General features: G+C 36.5%; 1 protein-coding gene across 9 annotated transcripts in view; it reads left to right on the top strand.

Annotated features, from left to right (window-relative positions):
• ADGRL3 (adhesion G protein-coupled receptor L3) overlaps positions 1–16,877 on the top strand; it is an 854,596-nt gene that overhangs the window by 719,826 nt on the left and 117,893 nt on the right. For all 9 annotated transcript variants that reach the window (XM_060148098.1, XM_060148094.1, XM_060148096.1 and 6 more), the window contains 4 exons: positions 3,641–3,824; positions 4,760–4,882; positions 10,471–10,679; positions 11,375–11,551. In XM_060148098.1, coding sequence (XP_060004081.1) covers positions 3,641–3,824; positions 4,760–4,882; positions 10,471–10,679; positions 11,375–11,551 — 693 coding nt within the window. The remainder of the gene's footprint in view (positions 1–3,640; positions 3,825–4,759; positions 4,883–10,470; positions 10,680–11,374; positions 11,552–16,877) is intronic.

The following is a 16,877-nucleotide window of genomic DNA, read 5'->3' as shown; positions in this document are numbered from 1 at the left end:
AATAAAGACTTAAAAAAAAAAGTGACTTTAGAGTCTAGTCCATAAACTGTATAATGAGGAGAGTAATATCTAATAGTAGAATGCCCCAACCACCCTCGAATTGAAACACGATGAGTTTTATTTTCTTCTGTAGTTCACACGTTGATTGGTTAGAAGACATCAATTTGTTCAAAGACACACAAATTTAGTGGCAGAACCAGAATGTACATTTCCAATGTCCATCTCCTATTCAGTTTCTAGTGTTTTAAAAAAGATAATGGAGTGAATTAACATTTAGCTTCTGGCAAAGATATTGTTGACTAAATTAACTTCTCAAAATTTAGATTATTTCAGTCTATACATGTCAAAACCATTAGGTGTTTTTTGTTTGTTTGTTTTTTCCTTGTGGATCAAGGCATTGTGGTAAGAATATAAATTTTTTTAAGATATATTCAGAACCAATCTTATTTCCGTCCAACTATAGAATGTAAATTTTAGGTCAGAAAAAAAATTATAGCAGAAAATAGAAATTAATGAGAGCTGTTGGACATTAAAGTAATGCCACGGCACCTCACTTTAATCAAATTCATTGTATATTTCCTGTTCAACTTTGGTTCTAAGTGTAGTCAAGCTCATTTCTTTGTAACCAAATACAATGAAAATCAACCTGCTTTTTAAAGAAATGTTGTTGAGCTAATGAAAGCAATGGAAATAAGTAGTTTGACCAAAAAAGAAAAAAAAGATGGAAAACTTAATTGCCAGATGTCATTATTTATGGGTAAATATATAAATGCAAAATATATAGGGAAAACGAAATATATTCTTTTACCATCGAAGAGTTGTGCCTATTTAATTGGCCTTCATTAAATTGGTAACAGGGACACATCAGCAACCTTTGGAAAGCTTACACAAATTGTATCAATTATAAAGCTATTAAGATTGACTTAATTGTGCTGTCTCACTAGCAGAAAACGGGTCAGTTAGTTCAAGCCTCTGGAACACACATTATGAACTATTTAATACACATGTTCCTCCCGTTCCTTAGTAGTAAAGTTGTGTGACAGGTCTGTTTATGAAGATTGCATTGTAGAAGAGGTATTCCTTCCAGATCTCACTTCAGTGTGAATATTTTGCAGTTATCGGGTATGACTTGTGCTTTATTCAGTGAAGACCTCTTTTCTTCCCACACTGGACTTCGATATCAAATGAAAGTAAAGATTGTACCTAAACACTTATTATGAGCCAGGCAACCATATGAAATGATTATATTATCATCTCCAATTTACAGGTGAATACAGAGAAGTGAAGTAACTTGCCCAACAGCACACAACTAGTAAAGTGGCAGCATCCAGTTACAAACTCAGCAGGTGTAGTTCCAAATCCTACACTGATTTTAGCACTAGAGAATTCTCTCTCTCAATTCTTGTGTTGACATTTCCTTTCAGTTATACTTGGGCAATCATAACAGGTGCTGTTTTAAGAATAAATAAATATTAGATTTGTGTCTTAACCCACCCAGGATTTAGGGCCATATTTTAAGTCTGTCGTTTCTGCGATGAACTTGGAAATCCTTTGGCCTTTAATAGAAAACTTCTCTAAAGACTATATTTTATTTGGGAAGATGCAGTTGTTGAAATGTATACAAAATGTATAACTATGAAAAAATATTGCACCTTATACATTTTCAGTTGCAAAACTAAGATAATGGGGTGTGTTTGATTTATTTGCTGTCAATTTAAAGACAGTATTTTAGCTAAAGCAGTCTGTTGTAAACAGTTTTCTATTTAGAACATTCCCAGAGTTGACCATAGTTGCTTCTTTTTCTTTTTTCTTTTCTTTCTTTCCTCCTTTTGCCTTTTTAAAATTTAAAACATTAAAAGCAATAAAGAGCAGAACAGAAACATTGCATTATTCCCAAAAATTTTTCCCTGAGGTAAGGTTTAAATTAATCAATGTAAGATTATTCACTAACATTAAAATGGCTGCTCCATAAAGCACAGGCATAATTTCTGTTTCATATGAGATTTTCAGAGCATTTCTAATGAATTCAGAGGATCATCTAATCCCAGAAAGAATACTTCCTTACACTCAAGAGGTCAGTGTCCTCTGTTTGGCGTCAGAAAATACCTAAACTTCTTTTTGTTTGATTTCTATCTGGCACCTCCTTTTTTTGGCATATCCTGTTGGCATCACCCCATAGAAAACTTCCTGAAAAGCAGATCAGATTGTTGTGATCCAGAAATGCTTTTGTCTGGCTTCTAGGTCATGCTTTAAACCCAGAACAAGTGACAGAGCTAAGCATACTATGTGAAAATAACCAGTCATTAAACTCGAGAGGTTTTTTTTTAAATGATGCAAAATACTCAAGTTGCAAGTAGAACTATTTTACATAAAAGTCCAGTGATGATGATTTTTGGCCAGAACTTGGAATAGCTGGGAAAAATATCAAGAAAAACAATTTTTATCAAAAGGCAAATTAGTTTTTGAAGCTGGTGTTAATTGGCAGCCAAGGTGTTTCATTATGAAGCTGAATTTCTAACAGTTGTTACTTAGTTACTATAAAAACACCAGCCAGAAGAAAACACTGCAGCTGTAATGGATATTTCTCCAGTCTTTCCCTGTCCCTCTGCCAACAGTGTCAATAATGTGAGTCCTGTTTCTAAACACCTATGTGCTGCCTGGAAATTGCCTGTGTTGGCTGTTTATTCAACTTCATTTCCAGATTAGATGAGTATTTGATAATCAACAGGTTCAAGGATGATCACTTTCAAACTGCCGGTGTTGTATTTTTCTGTTTTGCAATTCTCTATGTTTGAGTGAAACCTTAAGAAGACCTTATTGGAAGAACTGTCTTTTCTTGTAACCTGGAGTATTGAGCTAACCACAGGAAATATATAAATTGTAACTAGAAAGATGATTCTTTTGGATGAAGCAAAGAGAAACGTGGTGCCTTATCTCTATGTGTGAGTGTACCTACTGCTGTTTTTTTTTTTAAGGAAAAACACCTGAGGGCCATAGGTAGCAAGTTCCAACTGTTTATTCCCCTTCCTAGTAATAAACAGCACGAAGGTTTCTCTCCACACATAACACATCCAAAGCCCCTGGGAGTATGTATGCTTTGATATTTTCCCTATCCTGACATTTTACTAGCTGACTAAGAAAAAAAATTGGTTTGCTCAAAGTCCTTCAACCTATAGGCGACAGATTCTTGTATTGTCCTGTCTATAGTCATCCTTTTGATTTCTGTTATGTTTAGCATCTAGTTTTATGGTGATGTATAGAGAAAATCATTTTTTTTGTGGTGATGTGATAAAAGTATTAGTTTAAATTACTTGCCAACAGTTCACCAACCAAATAATTTAACTATGTAATTATAGTCTTATTGAAGCCTTTGCTATTGATTTTAAGAAGCAACCATGGATCTATTTGTTGTCCTTCAGAACAAAAGCAGCTTTTCCTGTTGCCTTGCAAAATCTCAGCTAGGGTCTTACAGAGCAAAATAATGAATGCTTCCACTGCAGCATGTCACAGGGGAGGCTGGGACAATACTGAACTCATGCACACCACTGATCCTTACTTGCTGGGCAACATGTATGCCTGGATTTCTGACAGCCCTGCGGGTTCACTAGAGACCTCAGTCATTCTGTTCATCCTTTCGTAGGCAATGGTCGAGACAGTTAACAACCTCCTCCAGCCACAAGCCTTGAATGCCTGGAGAGACCTGACTACAAGTGATCAACTACGTGCAGCCACCATGTTGCTTGACACTGTGGAGGAAAGTGCTTTTGTGCTGGCTGATAACCTTTTGAAGACTGACATCGTCAGGGAGAACACAGATAATATTCGTAAGTGGCCTTTGTTCTACAGAAGGGCCAGAGAGGGACAAGAAAAAGCTATCATCTTCTTCAGCAGAAGAGAGAAAAGAAAAAAGTATCATCGATAGCGGACCAGATATCATGAGTGATACTTTATTTCAGTGGAGATAAGTTATCCTTTTTCTATAATTAGGAGGGTATCACCTATCATTAGCTTAGAAGTTTCCTCATAATCATGTATGTATCCTCCTAAGGACATTCCAATATTGAATATATTAGCCTGACATCACTTACAATGAGGTCCGTGGGTTTTTTTTTCAGTTTTTATGTATGTGTGTATCTATGTATGTACAGTAGTATTTAAAATTTTACCCTTATGGGTCACTTCAGTTATAATAAGAATGTCTCTGAATTATAAACTATAAAAAAGCCAGTCATTTACATGAAGGTGATAAAACAATTTTTGATAATTGTGTTATTGGCTCATAAAGAGTATAAATCTATTTTTAATGTGTCTAAGGATGTAGCTGACAGTTTTATTTCAGAACATTTGATAAAGCTATTTCAAACTTATTACATTTAAAGATAAGTCAATATTGACATAATAGTACAGCTCTAGATTATAAAAGGATTTTCACTTAATTCATAAAATAAAGATAACATTTTGAAAGTAAACTTATAGTCAATGACAAATTGTAAGGATTTGAGCTTGAGTTTTAAAGTCTAGACTTTATAATTGCTATCCTTGTATTCTTATCTACCTGATTTTAATAGCTTTTATCTGCTTTATTTTGAAAAAATTAAAACACTAAAACAACTTCTAAATAGAAGACTGAAGTACTATAAAGTATGGCAGACAGAACATTAATTCCAGTGTTTTGATTTCAGAAATATTTCAATAATTAGATTATCTTAAATTTGTCATGTTTCTCAACGACCACTGATTATGTCTTTGCCATTAATAGAATTGGAGGTTGCAAGGCTGAGCACTGAAGGAAACTTAGAAGACCTAAAGTTTCCAGAAAACATGGGTCATGGAAGCACTATCCAGCTCTCTGCAAATACTCTAAAACAAAATGGCCGAAATGGTAGGTTAGAATTTATTTAAGCTTGATGGAATTGAACTTGTCATTAATTCATTGCATCTTGGCTTCAAATTTTAGATCTGCTATCTAAAAGCTCTCCTCTCCTCTCACTACACTGTTCTCTTTCTTCACCTCCTCTTCCTCCTCTTTCTTAGCTCCTGCACCAACAATATTGCAATGATATTTGCTCTACAAAATTCTCAATTAGATTTTGAAATTGTTGTTAATTTTCAGTTGTAGAAAAATATCAGAAACTTGAATGTAAGGGAAATTAATAAACAACAAAATCCAGATGTTCTGACTTTTTTCCTTAAAAGGAGTAACTCTCACCAGGTTGACAGATTTTGTTTGTAAAATTTCAAATGGAAATTTTACTTGTAATTTTAAAATTATATGTGTTTTTTCTTTATTAACTTCTTTTTGAGGGTGTTTCTATGATTTTCCTTTGCAAAGCATATAAAAAATATAAATGTAAGGAGATGCTTTTGGGGAATGGAACTGGTAGATATCGATTGATTTAGTACTAGATTTTATTCATTGAATATGATTAAAATTAAGTAAATAAATAATCCCACAGAGAAAGTATGTCTGAAGCCTCACTAATATTAATTTTTTTTAATTTTCTTTATTTATATTTTGACTGCACTGGGACTTCATTTCCGCACATGGGCTTTTTCTAGTTGCGGTGAAGGGGGGCTACTCTTCATTGCGGTGCACGGGCTTCTCATTGCAGTGGCTTCTCTTGTTGCGGAGCACAGGCTCTAGGCGTGCAGGCTTCAGTAGTCGTGGCTTGCGGGCTCAGTAGTTGTGGCTCACAGGCTTAGTTCCACAGCATGTGGGATCTTCCCAGACCAGGGCTAGAACCCTTGTCCCCTGCATTGGCAGGCAGATTCTTAACCACCGTGCCACTTTAGGGAAGTCCCTAAAATTTTTTAAACATATTTTTTGCTAAGGAAGTTAGATCCTTTAACCTCCTAGGTGATAGGAAGATGACTTCAGGTTGTAGCAACCAACTGAAAGCTGATTTTTCATATTACAAGGTAAACAGTTTTGAAAAAAGAAGAGACTGTTAAATAATATCAAGAAAAACAAATTATGTTTGTTACCAGCAGAACAAAATTCTTTATAAGTGTTGGAAATCTTATAAGACTGAATTTATAAATAGTACTATGTTGCTAAATTAACTGTGAATTTTGAGGCAGCAGTAAGATTTTCCTTTTTTTTTACTCTTTTATTTATTTATTTATTTAAAATTTTGAATTTTATTTAATTAATTTTTTTATACAGCAGGTCCTTATTAGTCATCAATTTTATACACATGAGTGTGGAATAAGATTTTCTATAACACGAAATCAGATTCCTGCATTAGCTTCCTGACTGGTTTCCCTTCTTTGACTCTTGCCTCACAACAGTATGTCCTGTTGACAAAGTGTTCTTCCTGAAACATGAGTCTGACCAGTTCACCTCCAGTTATGCTTAGAATGAAATCAAGTGACTTAACAGGCCTACCACATGCTCCCCAGCCCACTTCCTTCCTGCCTCAGCTGCTCCACCTCACGTCTGTTTTTTTTTTTGCGGTACGTGGGCCTCTCAGTGTTGTGGCCTCTCCCACTGCGGAGCACAGGCTCCGGACGCACAGGCTCAGCGGCCATGGCTCACGGGCCCAGCCGCTCCGCGGCATGTGGGATCTTCCCGGACCGGGGCACGAACCCGTGTCCCCTGCATCGGCAGGCGGACTCAACCACTGCGCCACCAGGGAAGCCCTCACGTCTGTTTTTAGCATGCTCTCTGTGATCCAGACAGTCTAGTCTTGATTCTTTTTTTTTAATTGAGATATAATTGACATATCACATTGTTTGTTTCAGGTGTACAACATAATGACTTGATATTTGTATATATTGTGAAATGCTCACTCCAGTAAGTCTAGTTAACATCCATCACCATACATAGTTACATTTTTTTCTTTTCTTTTGAGAGGGAAACTTTTAAGATGTACTCTTTTTTTTTGCGATACGTGGGCCTCTCACTGTTGTGGCCTCTCCCGTTGCGGAGCACAGGCTCTGGACGCGCAGGCTCAGCGACCATGGCTCACGGGCCTAGCCACTCCGCGGCATGTGGGATCTTCCCGGACCGGGGCACAAACCCGCGTCCCCTGCATCGGCAGGCTGACTCTCAACCACTGCGCCACCAGGGAAGCCCTAAGATGTACTCTTATATCAACTTTCATAATAGACAACACAGTATTATTGGGTTGGCCAAAAAGTTTGTTCGAGTTTTTCCGTAAGATGTTATAGAAAACCCCAAACAAACTTTTTGGCCAACCCAATATTAACTGTAGTCACCATGCCACACATTACATCCCCATGACTTGTTTATTTTATAAATGGAAGTTTTTACATTTTACCTTCTTCACCTATTTTGCCTACTCCCACTCCTCACCTCTAGCAACTAGCAGTCTGTTTTCTTTATTTTTTTGTTTGTTTGTAAGATTCCACATGTAAGTGAGATATTTATCTTTATCTGACTTATTTCACTTAGCATAATGCCCTCAAGGTCCATCCAGGTTATAGCAAATGGCAAAATTTCCCTTTTATGGCTGAATAATATTCCATTCCCCATTTTATATCTCTATGTATAATTATATATATAACATTTTCTTTATCCATTCATCCATCAGTAGACATTTAGGTTGTTTACATGTCTTGGCTATTATAAATAATTCTGCAATGAAAATGAGGGTGCATAGGTTTTTTCAAGTCAGTGTTTCTGTTTGCTTCAGATAAATATGCAGTAGTAGAATTGCTGATCATATGGCAGTTCTATTTTTAATTTTTTGAGGACTCTCCATACTATTTTCCATAGTGGCTATATCAATTATATTTTTATCTACAGTGCACAGGGTTCCCTAATTCAGTCTTGATTCTATTCCTCAAACACACCAAGAGTGTTCCTTCATCAGATGTTTGCATTTTCTTGCTTCTGGAATGCATATTTTATATTTCTTTTTATAGAAACTTCTCTGTCATTCACTGCTCATTATAAATCTTAACCCTTCAGGAAAGCTTTTCCTATCTCCTCGAAGGTGGACTACTCTTTCCCAATCACTGTTTTCCCATTAGCCATTTTCTGCCAGCGCTTCTTCATAGCATTTTTACTTACCATTATATGAAATTATATTATTATTTATTATTATTTTTTTAAGTTGCCTGCTTATTGTCTGACTCTTTCTCTAGGAGATGATCTCCATGAGAGCAAGAGCAAGACAGCTCCCTTCCTCCTCAAAAAAATGGAGAAAAAAAAATTTATTGTCTTTATTCCCACTTGACTCTAAGATTCAGGGATAAGGACTGGGGCTTCCTCGTCTTAGTTACCACAGTGGTCAGTGCAGTTCCTGTCTCTCGGGGATCCGCCAAAATGAATTTATACTGGAAGTAAAACATAGGGCTTGACTTATTTTAAGAAAGGAAATGACACAAAATTTTAAAAACATCCTAAAAGAAGGTTAACTTTACAGAGGATTACTTGTAAAAGATCGCCATAAGGGAAAAAAAATAAGGTAGAAGGAGGTATGGAGATAGTGATCTTAAAAGAGCATGTAATTGAAGTTTAAGACAAAGATTTTTTTTAAATTTATTTTATTGAAGTATAGTTGATTTACAATACTGTGTTAATTTCTGCTGTACAGCAAAGTGATTCAGTTATACATAATATACATTCTTTTTATATTCTTTTCCATTATGGTTTATCACAGGATATTGAATATAGTTCCCTGGGCTCTACAGTAGGACCTTGTTTACCCATTCTATATATAATAGTTTGCATCTGCTAATCCCAAACTCCCAATCCATCCCTCCCTCACACCATCTCCCCCTTGGCAACCACAGGTAAAGATTTTGAATCTTTGTTTTGTTTTGGTTGTAATTTGCATAAAATAAAATGCACATATCTTGTGTTTAGCTTGATGAATGTGACAGTTGTACATTCTTCTGTGACACCACATAAACTAAGATGAAAATCTCATGTATTACCCAGAAAATGTCCTGATACCTCTTTTCACTCTTCTCACCCCATCTCCCCACCTGATGAACTACTTTCTTCTCATTACTATTTCTAAAGACAAATTTTACCTGTTCTTAGACTTCATGTAACTGGAATCATACAGTATGTACTCTTTCTGTCTGTATTCTTTATCTCAGTATAATATTTTTGTGATTCAGTCATGATGCTCCATCTATCATTAGTTTGTTCTTTATTGATGTATAGTAACTCTATTATTTTAATAAGCCATAATTTATTTACTCTCCTATTGATAGATTTTTGAGTTGTTTCTAGTTTGGAGGTATTTTGGATAAGGATGTTATAAACATTCTTATACAACATTTTTTCTTTGTGGATATATATTTTCATGTATCTAGGAAGGGTAGATATATGTTTAACTTTGTAAGAAATTGCCAGACATTTTTCCAAGTAGTTGAACCATATTACACTCTCACCAGTAGTATGCAGAATTTCATTTGTTCCACATTTTTACTAACATTAGTGTGGCTAGTATTTTATAGTGTGGATTTCAGAGATCCTAGTGGGTATGAAATGGTATCTCAATATGATTTTAATTTTTATTTCCCTAATTACTAATGATGTTAATTTTTATGTGTCTATTAGATTTTTTAAAATTTATTTATTTATATCCTTATTTTTGGCTGTGTGGGGTCTTTGTTGCTGCACATGGGCTTTCTCTAGTTGTGGCTAGCAGCGACTACTCTTCATTGCAGCATGCGGACTTCTCATTGCAGTGGCTTCTCTTGTTGCAGAGCATGGGCTCTAGGCGTGCAGGCTTCAGTAGTTGTGGCACACGGTCTCAGTAGTTGTGGCGCTCAGGCTTAGTTGCTCCACAGCATGTGGGATCTTCCCAGACCAGGGCTCGAACCCATGTCCCCTGCATTGGCAGGCAGATTCTTAACCAATGTGCCACCAGGGAAGTCCCATTTAGCTTTTTATATATCTATTTTTAAAGGGCGTTTTTATGTCTTTTTCCATTTTAGTATGTTATGTATAATTTTACTGTTGAGTAGCAGAAATACTTTATATATTTGAGTCATATGTGTATATGTATTTCCTAGTTTGTGGCTTGCCTATTCATTTTCTTAATGCTGTATTTTGATAGGCACAAAGTTTCAATTTTGATAAAGTTTAGTTTACCATTTTTTATTTTATGGTTAGTGTTTTTTGAGTCCTATCCAAGGCATCTTTGCCTTCCCAAGATCACAAAGGTATCCTATATTTTGTTCCAGAGGCTCTCTGGTTCTGATTTCTATATTTAGGACTGTGATCCATCTTGAATTAAGTTCTGAGTATGGAATAAGTTAGGGATTGAGGTTCATATTTTTTTAAAATACTGATACGTAGTTGTTTCAGTATCATTTGACTTTCCTCATTAATGACTTGGCACTTTGGTTGAAATGAATATTTGAATTTTGTTGTGAATATATATATATTATACAGATTTGATTACAATCTAATTAGAACTCTCTAATTTAAGTGGGATGTACAAGCTAATCAGTTTCTTCCCAATTTATATGTACTTATTTTAGGAGAGATCAGAGTGGCCTTTGTCCTCTATAACAACTTGGGTCCTTATTTGTCCACGGAGAATGCCAGCATGAAGTTGGGAACAGAGGCTATGTCCACCAATCATTCTGTTATCGTCAATTCCCCAGTTATTACAGCAGCAATAAACAAAGAATTCAGTAATAAGGTTTATTTGGCTGATCCTGTGGTGTTCACTGTTAAACACATCAAGGTAAAAAAAATGGCATGTGAAGTTTTTTGTCCACATTATCTATATTTGTTATAACAAGAGCATGAAGTGTCTTAATTTCCTTTTTCTTTTTCCCTATTTTTTGACATATAGCAATTCATTGTCTATAAACTGATTAGTGATTTTTTTTCCAAAATGAGGGAGGAGAATAATTCTTGTATATGTATATATTTAAGGTAACAACATTCATAGATGGACTTATAAATACTTCTCTATAATTAAAAAGAGCTAGCAATATGTTAAGTGGAACTCAGCATAGTTCAACTGATGTTACAAGTAGTTATGTCTTTGTGTGTAGATATATTTTTATGTATATGCAAGGATTGTATTGTAAATTGAACAAAGATTTTTTTAAAACCATGCTATCAGAAGTTCATTGTATAGAGCAGTTCTTTGCTTTGCAGTATAAATTAATTGATGTGATTCTGAGACAATGATACTAGTATTCCTTCAATATTACTTTTGAGAAATGAATTCACCTCTAATCAGGGGGAATAAATAACCTATATTCAAATTTGCTTAGAATTGATAAGCCCCACTTAATATGAAAACTCTGGTAGACCTCTCCACAAAAATTGAAACATAGTGTGAAGTTGTGTTAGATGTAAAGAAAATGCCTACCTAACTTACATGATCAAAAAGTAGTTATTGGCTTTGTTGATGTTTTTTTCCTGTAGCAGTCTGAGGAAAACTTCAATCCTAACTGTTCATTTTGGAGCTATTCCAAGCGCACAATGACAGGTTATTGGTCAACCCAAGGCTGTCGGCTCCTGACAACAAATAAGACACATACTACATGCTCTTGTAACCACCTAACCAATTTTGCAGTACTGATGGCACATGTGGAAGTTAAGGTAAGATACATACCATAAAATAAAAATGGCTTAGCATACAGTTAAGACATTAACTGTAAAAAGTCCTAACTCCATGTCCAACTTGAGTGTGTTTCTACTTTCACAGTAATTCTATTCAAGAACTCTCTGTTGTTCAACCCATATCCTATTGATGAGTCAAGGAACCCTTTTTTTCTATTATCAATATAGTTCATAAAATTGAAATTTGCTTATAAAATAAAATTTTGCTAAGAAAACTTCCCATGTTCTTCCCTGCTTTTATTTTGTGTGAGTAAATATCAAACCATGTCCTCATGAACAGGGCAAGGTAGGACCCCAGCACCAAAGGCCAGTGTGATAGGGTTAGAAAGCTGGGATCTGGTAGGCTGAAGACTAAGGAGCCGTGCGTGGGATCAAATACTCTCAAAATGAGTCTTGGGAAAATAGCTGTTAAACACAGTACACAAAGCATTGTAATACATAGAGCCTGGCAAATTCTAACATAATGTAATCGTTCTGTCCATTCAAGAAGACACTATTCTAAAGAAAAATCTAGGTGATAGGTTGTTTCCAAAATCAGAAACGTGGCTAACTTGGCTGCATCAGTCTCTTGCCAGGTGACTGGTTGTCTTGGAAGGCAGGAAGAGGATTTAGATTTTGGATATACTTAGGACATAAAAATACAAAGGGATTATTAGCTTGGTTATAGAAATTGATAGATGGGTTAGTAACAAGAAATTATATACTTGTGAATTCTCATCTTCCTGATGTCAATAAAAATAGAGAAAGTATCACTGTCCAATACATTTTAAAACATGAAAACCATGGCAAAGGTTTTATCCACCTGATACCATTTATCCAATAATTTCATCCAAAATTTTCTTTGACTCTGTTGAACTTAGAGATGATGCAGGTATCTTAGAGGGAGACCAAATCCAAGCCCACTCAGGACCTTAGGAATAAATTACCTTAGCTGTGTCAACACAGTCAAGTTTGATCTTTAAAGGACTACAAACCGTAATTTGTCAGAGCTTCACGCATTGATCAAGCTTAGTAAGATTGGCTACACTAACAAATGTTAGGTTTAAACCTGGAATGTATTCGTATGGCTCTAGGATTCTATCTTTTCAGTTTAGGGAATAAATTCAAACAGAAAAATGGATCATATTTCAAGCAACCACAAAAGATAATTTTTTGCTCAGTTCATTGCATAACAATCTCTACCCAGTCCATGCAAGAATCTTGACTGTGACCATCACTGTGTGTCAACAAGAGATAAAAATAGATGGAAATCAATATTTTCCTTTGACAGTCAGTCATACAGTAAGCATGCCCTGGGTTTCTTGTATCACAATCTCTTGCAATTGCCTGGGTCATTCCCATCTTGATCACACAACATGATTTTGGCACTTGAAAAACGAAAAACAAGCAGAATGATCATCCCTGGAAGTCCAAAAGGAAACAAACCAACCAAATTTACATTAGACTAATGTCTAAAAATGTATGCTAATTTATTCATGCACAGTGAGATATGCAACAGCCAGTTAGAACAGATATTTGTGCTTGCTAGTTATCACTTCCTAACTCCACAGGAAAATCTATAAAGGAAACAAAATTATATTCAAAAATTTTGCTTGATGAGAGCAAGAAGGATTAGCTGAGTAGTCTTGTTGCTATTGCTATTAAGCTGTGGTGCCCTAATGCGTGGGTCTTTACTCCAGGGTTCTACCTGTGTACTGAGTTGCCTTTTCTATCATCTGTGTACTGAGTTGCCTTTTCTATCATCTGCTATTCATTCAGTACTTCCTTCATTTTTTTTTACTAACAATTTTCAAACACCTGGGTAAAGGTATTGACATGTTGCCTGCTACACCATAGGCTGTCAATAAATGTAACTTCCTCCTGATTTGCCAGAGATATCACTAGATTCCAGCATTCTGGTGAAGCTTCTGGCCCTCATGGAACTTGCATTTCTGAGGGAAAAGAAAGGGCAGAGAAGTGGAGCTGCTGTCATAAATGTGATAAGTCTTATAATTGAGGCCCATGCTGTGATTTAGGGACACAGAGGGGGATCGTCTATCTAAGGCAGGACTGGTCAGAGAGGGCTTATCAAAAAAGTGACCTTCTCTGAAGGATGAGGTAACCTGTGGAGAATTTGTATCAAGCACATTCTTGGAAGATTTTCTTCACTTTGCTTTGGGTACACCATCCTCTCTTGCTTCTTTCCTTCCTCAGCAGCTGGTCCTTTTTAGCTTCCTTTACTCGTTCCTCATCTCCACAGCCTCTTGTTGCTCTGACCCGGAGCGTAATCCTAGAAGTAGTCTAGGCACTATCCATTCTTTCTCTGTAGTTGATCTCATATGTCCATATGGCTGTAAACATCATCTCATGATTCCCAGACTTCTATCTCCATTTCTTAACTCCAGACTCCTAGATTCAACAGTTAACTTGATATATCCACCTAGATTTCTAATAAGGATCACAATCCTAGAACTATACTATTGGTGTTTTCCCATCTGTCCTTTCCTTCTTAGTAAATGGTTACTCTGTTCTTCCAGGTGCTCCAGCCCTAAACCATACACCATCTTTGATTTGTTTCTTTTCACTCACACTGCACACCCAAATCTCATGAGCATATCCTGCCAGATTTAGCATCTTCATTGCTACCACCTGGATTCCAGCCCTTATCCTCTCTCCTCTGCTTTTTTTTTTTTTTTCTTTTTCTTTTTTTGCGGTATGCAGTCCTCTCACTGTTGTGGCCTCTCCCGTTGCGGAGCACAGGCTCCGGACACGCAGGCTCAGCGGCCATGGCTCTCGGGCCCAGCCGCTAGGCGGCATGTGGGATCTTCCAGGACCGGGGCACGAACCCGCGTCCCCTGCATCGGCAGGCGGACTCTCAACCACTGTGCCACCAGGGAAGCCCTCCTCTGCTGTTTTGTTACAGCCCTTTAATTAGTCTCCTTGCTTTATTTTTTGTCCTTCTTAAATTTATTCTCAGCGTAATTGCCAGAGGGATACTCTTAAAATGTGAGTCTCTCTTCTGATTTATTCTCAAAAAGCCATAATGTAATCCCTTTAAAATGCAGATCAAGTACTTCACACCTTTGATCCAACCTGAATAACTTCTTATCTCAATAAAAGCAAAGTCCCAAATCCTGACCCCTTTAGCAACTCTTGACCTACTCTCCTACTACTCTTCCCCTTGCTCACTTGGCTTCCTTGCCTTTCCACAAACGCATCAGGCTTGCTCAGGTTAGACTTAAAGTTTCCTTTCTCCTACCCTTCACCCCCTCAGATAGCCACAAGGTCAGCTTTCTCATCTCCTTCAAGTCTTTGTTCCAGTGTAACCTTCTCAAAGAGGCTTTCCCTGTCCACCCTTTTAAAATTTCAGATTATCCCACTCCCACAAAATACTGTGGGAAATAAGGCAAAACACGTCCCTGGCCTCAGTCAATTTATACTTTATCAATGGAGAGAAGTATTCAGGCTGGTTTTTGAATGAGGTGCTCAGAGAGGTTTCATAGCTCTGAGGTCAATCTGAGGTCAATTTCATAGGTCAATTTGAGCAGATAAAAGAAGGAAAGGAATGCCCCAAGGTGGCAATGTTGCCAAAACCCGGCCTCAGTGCACCGGCACCAAGTTGAACTTCGGAGACTAAGTTTTGGGTGAAGTAGAAAGGAATAGCTTTATTCTTTTGCCAGGGATAGGGGCCCACAGTGGACTAATGCCCTCAAAAGTGTGTGTCCCCACCTGGGGGTGGGGTTGTAAGGAGTCTTATAGTAATGGTTCAAGGGGCAGTGTTGCTGATAAGGATCAGTGTGCATGCAGGGCCTGCATTCCTTCAATCCAGAAATCATTTGGCGTCCGGTGGTCTTGTGATAGGCTTCTGTGGTTCTGCAGGTTATCGAACTATGACCTTCTCTCTGCAATGAAGAATGCTTCATCAAGTAGTTAACATCCTCCATTTGGCAGGGGGGGTGGGGGTTGGTTCTAAAGAAGAGCTCAAAGATATTGTTATATGTATCTCTTGAGGAGCAACCAGGATCCTGCCCCAAGGCATCCCTGTTGTTTCTTGACTGCTTCTCCCTTGTCTCTGCATCCCCTCCCTTCCCTGATTAGCAACTGTTTGAACCTGCCCTTTGGAACTCAGGGGAATGTCATGAAGGTTGAATTAAGCCTCTTTCCTACAAACAAGAAATGGGGGGCACAGAAAGAATTTTGTGCCTAGGAGCCCCACAGGGTCCTGCTCAGTTTCTGGAACACAGCTGACTAACTACTTTTGAGTTTTCTCTACTTCTCTTGTCTAAGGAAACATTTGGTTGTCTTCTCTTTTAGATACAAAAGTAATAATTATGGAAAGTTATATAATTTTATATCAAACTGTGGTAGTATGCATGGCATTTTAAAAACTTTTCCATTATTGGAATCACCTGCAGGTTTATTTGTCTGTTGTTCAGTAGAGTGTTGAATACATTAAATTCAAATGTCTGTCTCTTCTCATACCAGTGATTCTCTTTGTGAACACTCTTTGTGGGAGGGGTATTTTAGTTTGCAGGATCACAAGTTTCAAACTAATTGACTAATTAACATTTCTACTATGGTTTTGTAGAGCACAGTAACAAATGCTTTAGAAAATGGTCTGACAATTTATATCACCTATAGCTTTTTCCTCTACCCAAATTATAATTCTTTGGGGATAATAAAAAAAAAGTCTCACTACTCATTTCTGTCAGTTCAACTTGACATTGATTTTTATTATCTTTAAAAGGCTTCACTTTCCTTAGTTAGATGCTTGCATCTCTCCCTTTCTCCCTCTCTTTTCTTTTGAGCTTAGTATATCCTATTGCCCCTACCCCAACTTTACCCCAGTCCAAGTATAGGCATTATTTTGCTATTTAAAATCATTGTGTTTCTTTTTAAATTTAGTATTGATTTAAAACAATGACAATTTGGAAATTTTTAACTTCATACCATGGATTCTGTGTGTCAAATATTTTATAACTACACTTTTTCTAGGTTAGAAGAAAATACACTGTAAGGTTCTGCAGTTGCATATGAAGAAAAGTACTTGCTTTTCAAAAAAGTATTTTTACTTTTTTAAAGTTCAAAAGAAAAGTTAATTTAAGAGTTTAAAAAATGATTTTATTAGTGAAAAATAAAATGTTTAATGTATGATGCTAAAGGTTGTACACTTCCATTCCCAAATTTTTATGTATTTTTTTGTATTTTGCCATCTATAGTGCAGTGGGATTGAGGTGAAGGTAGAGATTAAAAATCATAAATATTACATAGTACTTTAAACAATGTATTTATTTAGAGGGAAAAAAAACCTAGATAACTCACAAGT

Source organism: Lagenorhynchus albirostris, chromosome 4 (genome assembly GCF_949774975.1).
Source record: "Lagenorhynchus albirostris chromosome 4, mLagAlb1.1, whole genome shotgun sequence".
NCBI lineage: Eukaryota > Metazoa > Chordata > Mammalia > Artiodactyla > Delphinidae > Lagenorhynchus > Lagenorhynchus albirostris.
This window is presented reverse-complemented; position numbering and strand designations above follow the sequence as displayed.